General features: G+C 42.0%; 1 protein-coding gene across 1 annotated transcript; it reads left to right on the top strand.

Moving 5' to 3' along the window:
* Nucleotides 1–1,566: 1,566 nt before the first annotated feature.
* On the top strand, nt 1,567–6,975 carry LOC103720761 (Alcohol dehydrogenase transcription factor Myb/SANT-like family protein). The gene is made up of 2 exons (XM_008810634.5): nt 1,567–3,279; nt 6,680–6,975. The coding sequence occupies exon 1, from the start codon at nt 2,067–2,069 to the stop codon at nt 3,276–3,278; it is 1,212 nt and encodes a 403-aa protein (XP_008808856.1). The 5' UTR covers nt 1,567–2,066; the 3' UTR covers nt 3,279; nt 6,680–6,975.
* The last annotated feature ends 2,058 nt before the right edge of the window (nt 6,976–9,033 follow it).

Below are 9,033 nucleotides of genomic sequence, written 5' to 3'. Positions count from 1 at the left end.
GTGTAGCCGTTGTATTATCTTATAGTATGATTACTTAATCAGTGGATGCTAATGGTAACCCGGAGGATTAGATGCGAATTTTTTGTTATAGCATTGTTCATTACTTATGCTGCTTCCAAGCAACTTGCCATTGCCGTATGTTTAGCTTACGGATGGACCTGGAGGGTGGAATATGATTCCTAGTGCAGATCCTGAATAACCAACCAATGCACTGATTAATGTCTAAATAATGAAAAATGTCATGTTACATGTTCATGATAATTATTCAATGAAATATGATTACTGACAGAAGGTGGTGCAATCCAAAATATTTTTGAGCTAGTCCAATTATCAGAGGTTGGGAGATGAGGAGCTTGTGGGGTTTGCTAAGTTAGCCAGCTATATCTTCGCTTGGCCTAATTCAATCCAACTCCTGTCAGCCCAACTTGCAGTGTTACAAGTGACACCTAATGGATGAAATGTCGACGCAGCAATCAGTATCGGCAGAAGCAGATACAGCAAATCTTTTTGTTTTTTGTTTGTCTCGCCGTTCCGGTTTAACTATCCATCCATCATCAGACCTGATTGGATGGGCTTGACAGGTCAACTAAATGATGTGGTAAAGAAGGACAGGAGTCAAGTCGTAACATGTGTTCAATCACCAAATAATCACGCAAGGCCACTAGCTTGGAGCGTAACACGCACTCCATACAAAATAATTCTGCATAAAGCCTTCCGTGTGGAATTTATTGGTAATATTCAACTATTAGAACGTCATTAGAGTTTCAAAGCTTCTTTGTAGATAATAAACTTTTTGCAATTATTCTATTTTTTATCATAACTATTGCTACTGTTGCCTTAATTTTTCTCTTAAGTTGATCTCCACCCCTATCTCTACTTTATAACATTATAAAGTGAACTGTAGGGTCAAACTCCATTTCGAGGTTTGGCACTATTTTTTTTTTTTTTTTGAACGAATGTCCTTCTAAAAATCATATTTTTTATGAATATTCTTACAAAATTTATATTTACATTTATACTTTCTTAAAATACTTATTTTTTTATAAGTACCCACGCCAACTAATGTAGTTAAAAAATTAATAATTTTAAATTAAAATGATTGAAATATTTTTAATGAATAGATATGTAAATAGAAATATTTATAATATGTTAGAAGAACTATTATATTAAGATTTTTTTTGCAAAAATAGTATTTTATAAGGATATTTATAAATTTTTTAAAAATATTAATGTAAATTTAAATTTTTAGAAGAATATTTATTAAAAATTATTTTTTATTATCGTCTCTGAAGTCAGCATTTCATGATTTCCGCATTGCAGAAAGCAGGGGAAAAAAAAAAGACTACTCCAAATTAAGCAACTGTCTTATTCATATTTGGAGCAACAGTCGTCTGATGGGGCCATTACTGGAACCTAGTGGATGGCACCACAACCGGACTGAGAAAAACTATATTTTACATTACGTGCACCATTATTAATTACAGCTGCTTATTTAGCCGCTTGATCTTATTCATCAAGCGATCACCTCTGTACATTATTATAGAAGCAGAGAGTTATGATCAGCGTAGCGCACAGCTATATAGTGCGCATGACTTGGTTATAACATCTCTTTCTTTGGCACAAGCAAGTTCACGCGATAAGAAATAAAAAAATTTCTATCCACAAATCACTTATTTGCGCGGTCCGTCACCCGAAACCTGAAAATCGATCTTTTAACCCAAAAGCACACCCTGAAAATCTTATCCCCCGAAGCCGCTAAATGCATCTAGCCACCACCAATCTGGGCTGCACGTTCTTTCGGGGGTTTAGTAACCCGGGTGCGGGTGCAACCTAACCGATGTGCCGGCGCACGGTCCCCAGACCGAGTCACGGGGACGAGTCAGTCCCCCTTCCTCGCCACTCGTCGTCAATCGTCAACTCATCTTTCCCGAACCCCCACACCCACCCGCTCACCGGACCGCCGACCACCACAAAATGCAACCTTTAACTAGGGCATCTCCCATCGAACGCTAGGGTTAACTAAAGTTCCCTCCCCTTTCCTCCTTGCTCGCCAGAGAGAGAAAGAGATGGACGACACCCAGGACGACGCGAGGTATCCCCCCAATCATCCCTACCCTTCGATTCGCCGCCGCCCGTTCTCCTCCTCCTCCTCCTCCCATCAATCCAAGATCTCCGCTGCCCAGAACCCCTCCTTCCCCCGGCCGATCGGCCGTCGCTATGCGGACGAGGACGACGAAGACGAGCACGATGAGATAGATGAAGCCGTGGACGAAGACGATGACGATGAGGAGGAGGAAGACGACGGCGGAAGATATCGCCAGATCCGGGACGACGACGACGACGACGACGATGAGGATTCGTCGGAGAGCCGCGGGAAGCGGAGGAGGCTGGACAGGTTCGCCCTAGGGTTCGAATTCGCCCCCCGCGTGCCCCGGCCGGCTGCTGCGCCGCCGGCGGGCAAGATTCCCGCGAAAAGCTCCCCCGCCGATTGGTCGGAGGAGTCGACCTTGGTGCTCCTCGACGCCTGGGGCGATCGCTACGTCCAGAACGGCCGGAAGAGCCTCCGGTCCGATGAGTGGATCGAGGTCGCCAAGAAGGTCTCGCAGTCCTCTAGGACCAGCCGATCCGACGCCCAGTGCCGGAACCGGCTCGATACCCTTAAGAAGAAGTACAAGAAAGAGAAGGTGAGGCTGTCGGAGCACGCGAGTGCCAGCAGCAAGTGGGTTTATTTCAAGAAAATGGATGAATTGATGTCATCGCCGTCACCGCCGGCGGCGGGGACTCGGCAGCAGCAACCTCCGAAACTGCCGTGCGGGGTTGATGCGGGGGAGTACGTCTTTGCGAGCTCCAGTGTGTACCTGAACCGCTCGAACGGCAATGATGAGATGAGGGACAGCCCAGGGGATACGGGATCGGAGGATGCTGTGGACGAGGAAAATGATGATGAATCTGATGGGCTTCCGCCGACGAGGGAGAAGGTTTCAATGAGGAGCTCGGATTCTTCGTTCAGAATGCTGGCTGATTCCATTCACAAGTTTGGGGAGATATATGAGAAGATGGAGAACAGCAAGCGGCAGCAGATGGCGGAGCTGGAGAGGATGAGGAAGGAATTCCAGAGGGATTTGGAGGTGCATAAGAGGCAGATTTTGGAGAGGGCACAGGCAGAGATTGCAAAAATAAGGGAGGAAGAGGGGGAGGAGGAGGAAGACGAGAGGAGTGAAGATGATGAAGACGGGGATGATGAGATCGATGTTTCTGCCGAGAACTTGAGCGGGTGAGGTAAGAATGCTTCAGCTTAGCTTGCTCTGGCGTCAATTATTAGTTCCAATTCTTTTTCAAAATTTTTCAATTCTCTAATTTTGGTGTACCTTATATTGTTAATCTGAGTAAAGTAAGCTAGTTTTTGAAAATTGAAGATGTCTTAATTGACTTAATGAAACTCCGGATGGTTGCTTCCCCTAGCCATTCTTCACTTTTATGATCTAAATTCATAGTTAATACGTCCATTATCAGGCTCTTCATTTACTAGGTATGGATTTTTTTCCCTTCAGTTTCTGTTTGTTTGCTGGTATAAACGATATGTTTGGGAGAGATATTTGGAATGCATAACGGTAAAACAAATGAAGCAGAGTAGAAGGTGGATATGATTTTTGGATCCGCACTCTTCTATATTTAAATAGACTCTTCTCCATGTTCTTGCCAGTACAGAAATTCTTTATGTCAGTTGGCCCCCAAGGGGTCAGAAGTTTAAGGGCAAATTCTGAGATATAGATCTGTCAAGGACTCCTTGTCTAGGGAGTTTGAGTCCTTAAACTATTTCCAAGTTCTCAGACTGGCTCCATGTTCTGCTGATTACAGTCCTGGTATATCTTATTGTTTATTCTTCGGCAGGGCCCTTTTTAGCCAGGTGTTTGAGCTACTCTGCACTTCTATTAGGGAGGTTGAGACTAGCCATGGAATTGTATTAAGACTTAAGAGCGGCTCAGAATTCCAGTTTGATCTAAAAGTCACATTTTAGTTTGAGTTGATGGAGTCCTGGAGTTATAGGGATGGTGCTTGCAAATGGTTCATGTGCCTTTTTATGTGGAGTTCCATGTTGATTCAAATTTTATATTTTGCATTGTGGTCATTTTTATAAGTTAAAGGGGGTCTTTCAAGGCGAAGTTAACTAACCACTCCTTGGAACTGGGAAGGGACCTTTTTCTAAAGAGTTGGTTTCTCTTCCTAGAAAATTCACAACTCTGATGAAGCTCAATGAAGTGGCATTTTTCTTCATCTTCGTCTTCAGCCGTTAACTGACCCAGTGCTACAATTCCAACATACATTTGGGTTGAAGCGATTTAAGTTCTATAACTTACGGTGATTACCTTCTATTATTTGTTACATAGATGGTTCCTTATGTCTGTTCAGGCCTAATTTGGAGTAGAAAAAAGAATTTCAGGCATTACTGCAGTGAATAATTGCTCTTTTGACTATTTTAATGATGCCTCCTTGTGTAAATACAACCTAGGTAGTTGAAAATATAAAATTAATAGATATTATAAAGTTATCTATTGGAATTAGTTTTGACATTTGGAAATTTACTTTTGATGAGGGGTAAATTCAGGGAAGCTCAAAATTGATTGTCATCTCTTCAGACTGAAACTACAATCAATCTCAAGTGCCTTCTCGTCTTCCTTTACTGTGCTTGTTGGTGATTTCTTTCCTTGGTGTCATATTGCTTCTTCTTAATTAGCTCCATCAGTGTAGATCTTTTGTTTGCTCTTCTTTTCTTTATTTTTTTCGGTCGGGGCAGAGGTTGGTAGTTATCAAACAAGAATAGAATTCTAGTAGGAGATTTTTTTTTCAATATTTGGATGTCGAAGGTGCCTTTATGCATTGATTTACTTGGCAGGATAGAGTTGTATTAGCCAAAGAATTACATGATAACTTTAGCATTGAGCCTTCTTTAGATTGATATCAAAGGCATTTTTAGCAAGCTGGGTGAACGGGACTGATTTGGTTGCCCAATTTTTTCTCTGTAAATTAAAGATGGAATGCTTAGTTTGACAAATCATTTACACAGTTGCTACTAGTCTTCATTCTAGATTTGAGATATGTTTTATGCAGTCAAGGAAGATTAAATGCATGTATTCTTCAAGTTATCCTACTACAAAGACTTGTTAGACAATAAATATTGATTATATTCTGCAGTTCTCTTGGCATTGAACCTGCAAAGCTTTACTCGTAGCATGCATTGCCCATATTTTCCATTATGGGATGATTGATAAAAAAATGTGATGTGATGCAGTTGATGCAAATGCTGGTTATAGTTTGACGATTTTGCTTTCATATCTTCTTTTTTTTAATTATCTTTTACATATAAGCCATGGTCTCATTCTATCAGATGTTAAGAATTGCTGCACATGTATGAATGTTCTCAACCAAACAGATTGCATATGCTCAGTATCTTTTCTGAAACGCTACGTGATATGTCTGTCTAATTGTAGCATGCTAATTTGTTGCCAACGGAATGTTAAAGTTGGAATCTATGAATATTGTGGCAACAAATGATCACATAGTTCGGCGTTTTTTCAGGGAGAATGTATAAATGTTTTGAGAAATGACAAAAATGATGAGAAATGTAAGAGAAAAAAGAAATCGACAGACAAAAGAAGTAGAATTCAAGAATCAGTATGGTTTCTGAAGTAGCCCATGCGCCATATGCAAAACTTCCAAGAATATACAAAATACACACTTCTGTTAGCCTGTGATAATGTCTATAAAGAAATAACTTTGCGACATTAAATGGAAAATCCATCATAAGAGTTTTGGGTTGTCTGGGCTTGTTTTGGTCATATGAGCAACTGGTTAGGCTCAGCTTGAGTGAGAGCTGGGTTCAGCCATTGCTGTTCATTCTTGGTTAAGTTCCATAAACAAGCCAAGTCTCAAGCTGAGCCTAAGCTTACATTCATTTCTACAACCTGGCTAATTTTTGATATTCACTTGTTTATAAGCGGAGCCTAAAAGCGGATTTGAGCACCACTTATTTACCGATTAGACAAGCCTATAATCTTGCCAAACCCAAGCTGTTCATGATTCACTCAGTTCATTCGCAGTCCTTTTAATCTGGCAATTAATGCCCAAGATTGCTCTCCACAGATTTTAGTACAATTTGCTTAGCAAGCATCAGTGTTTACTTCAGCTTATGCTGATAGTCTCACCTTTATGGTTGTATTACTGACTTTACCATCTTCAGAACTTGCTTCTGGTTTTCATAGCAGTTCTGATTGGGCCATTAGTAACAAAGATGGATAAACAAAAGTTCCTTGGTGACTCTGATGTTTTTGTTAATATGAATAGATATCTTTCTTTGAAGTTAGTGCCAATAGCATTCATGCATATGTGGCATATTGCTAGCAGTCTTTTTTTTTTAAATTTTTTTTATAAATCTTCTGAAGTTGACTGAACTGCAGTTTTCAGAAATATTTCAGTTGTTATTCCTGTAGGAAGTCATTATTTCAAGCTCCATTGTTTTACTGGTAGAGATCTACCTTAAACTGCTTTATCTGCAGACAAATAATGTGGATTTTGTGGGGCATTTGTTATCAGCTTTTGACATTCAGTCGTTGATATCTGTCTTCAGCTAACAGCTAACGTATGAATCTCAAACTTCTGATCTATTGGTTTTCTTTTGTAGATTCATTGTTTGGCAGCACGAGTATAGACTAGGTACCTGAATGCTCTGTATGAAAGTTGCAACAAGAACAGAAGAGGCTGAGGGTTTGCTTGCAAATAATATTATTGTATGTCAGAGCATTACGAATGTAATTTGGATTTCTAAGTTTCTATGTATTTGGGGCTGACAAGGCTTTGTAATTTTCACCACGCTCCGAATAAACAGATTTAAGGATGATTTTATTGTCTGTCCAAGTTCTAAGAACAGATGATTTTCCAGGACACGTTTGTGAACATTTAAGGCTGCATGGTTGTTCACTTGAGATCGTCATTTGCTCACTGTGTTCTTTCTGATGCTTGAATCAATCAGGTAAGCCTATCTTTCCTCGAGAAAACTGATAGGAACGCATGGAGAGACTGGTCTATGGTTGATAATTAAGAACTGGTTCCTATATTATGTCACCTTGTTTATCAAATGGGACAGAGTTTTGATTCATATAGATGACTGTCCATCTCAAGCTTGGTTGAAGTATTAATCGTACCAATTTGGTACATGTTAATGCGCAATGCGCCGGTACTATATGCTTCACTTGGGCAATCTTTTCAGGGAAGAGCTAAGATGTTCAACAAGAAGTCACGTCAGGGAAATTTGGAATCCAATTTGGTTGCAGATTTCGTACGGTTCCAAGACTAGTCCTTTGTTGCTACCCATATGGTCTTTAACCTCTACTGGCTCCCACATCTGTATTAATTTTAACCAGCTAAATTGCTCTGGTTTGTTGGATGTCCCTATTCGTATTGACAAACTTTTTTGTCAGCTTCGCAGCTTGTTCTTGGACTATTTCCAGAGAAGGATATGCTTTGATGCATCAAATCTTCAAGTCCATTTACCAGGAGCAATCAAAATTTATTGGCATTTCAACTGTCTTGGTTACCTCATTCACTATTGTCAACCTGAAATACACGGTTCGGGAAACATTTCCATTCCCTATCTTAACCAATGCAAGGATCGTGTTAGAGCAGGCCTTCATTAATATTTCTCATGTCCTAATCACGTGAACTCGATTCCAATAACAAAAAGAGTGGAGGACTAGGATAGGGCCAAGGGTGGTTCTATATACACCCCCCCTATTGCTAAGGACACCCCCCAAAAACCAAAAAAAAAATACCCAAACTAACCTTTAGTGTAATTACCATATTGCCCTTGAAATTTTCTCATACACCCCCCTTCCTCCTCCTCCGTTTCGTTTTGAAAAGAAAAAAAAAAAACACCCCTCAAACCCCCCTTAAACCCTTCGATCCATTTACATCGTTTAGGCGATCTTTGAAGGAGATTTAAGCCCCATTCGAAGCATGGACAAGCAACTAGTGATTTGGGACGAAGAATCGGCCGCAAAGGTACGTGTTCCACCTTGTTTCGAAATTTTTTTTTTTCACGGTTCGTGCTCCGTTCGGCACTGGATCGCCGAACAAAAGGCTTCTGTTCGGCTGAACAGTGCCGAACAGAAGCCTTCTGTTTGGCAACCCTCAACCGAACAGATCTGTTCGGCTGCACAGTGCCGAACAGAAGGCTTCTGTCCGGCACTGTTCAGCTGAACAGAAGCCTTTTGTTCGGCGATCCAGTGCCGAACGGAGCACGAACCGTGAAAAAAAAAAATTTCGGGAGAAGCCGGCGAGGTGGTTCCGGGAAAAGCCGGCGAGGTGGTCGGAGATCGGAAGAATGCCGGCGACGAGAGGGAGAAGGGGGAACGGGGGGGTTTTGGGCGTTGGCGAGGTGTTTTAGAGGGGAAGAGCGGGGTGGGGGGGGGGGGGGGGTTGGGGGGTGTAGAGAGCAATTTAGGTGAGGGGGTGGGGAGGGTGAGGGGTAATTTAGGAATATTTAATTTTTTAGGGGTGTCCTTAGCAAATGGGGGGGTGTAGAGAGTATTTAATTTTTTTTTAATTTTTGGGGGGTGTCCTGAGCAATAGGGGGGGTGTATATAGAACCACCCTAGGGCCAATAGCTCTCCTTACCATCTGCCACTGCCGTTCCGATGAATTTTCCCCACTGTCCTCGATACTCCCCCAAGGAACAGCTCCTGCTCCATCGAAGGAGCCATCCATTGTATCCGAATGCTCCCCAAAGCTCGTCCCCCTCTCTCTGCACCAAAATCTCTTCCTCCTCCTGTCCTCCATCTCGACTATCATCTTCTTCAGCGAAGTAGGGACAGCTTCTGCAGCAAACCCGTCGCCCATGTCCGCGAGATCCAGCTTTCACGTGCAGGTTTTCCTCCCCCTCGGAACCCTGGGCTTTGCGACGAGGCAACATGAACCGCTGGAACACCGAGACAAGCAGCTCCATTGCCGCCTTCAGCGTCCCCTCCATGTTCTTCATCT

The sequence above is a fragment of the Phoenix dactylifera genome, chromosome 9 (assembly GCF_051530095.1).
Source record: "Phoenix dactylifera cultivar Ajwa chromosome 9, Ajwa_hap1_PhDact_Kaust_v1.1, whole genome shotgun sequence".
Lineage (NCBI taxonomy): Eukaryota > Viridiplantae > Streptophyta > Magnoliopsida > Arecales > Arecaceae > Phoenix > Phoenix dactylifera.
The sequence above is the reverse complement of the archived record's forward strand: the minus strand, read 5'-3'. Positions and strand labels throughout refer to the sequence as shown.

Excerpts from the sequence above, each read along its gene's own strand:
- LOC103720761 (XM_008810634.5), top strand. The coding sequence starts at position 2,067 with ATGGACGACACCCAGGACGACGCGAGGTATCCCCCCAATCATCCCTAC.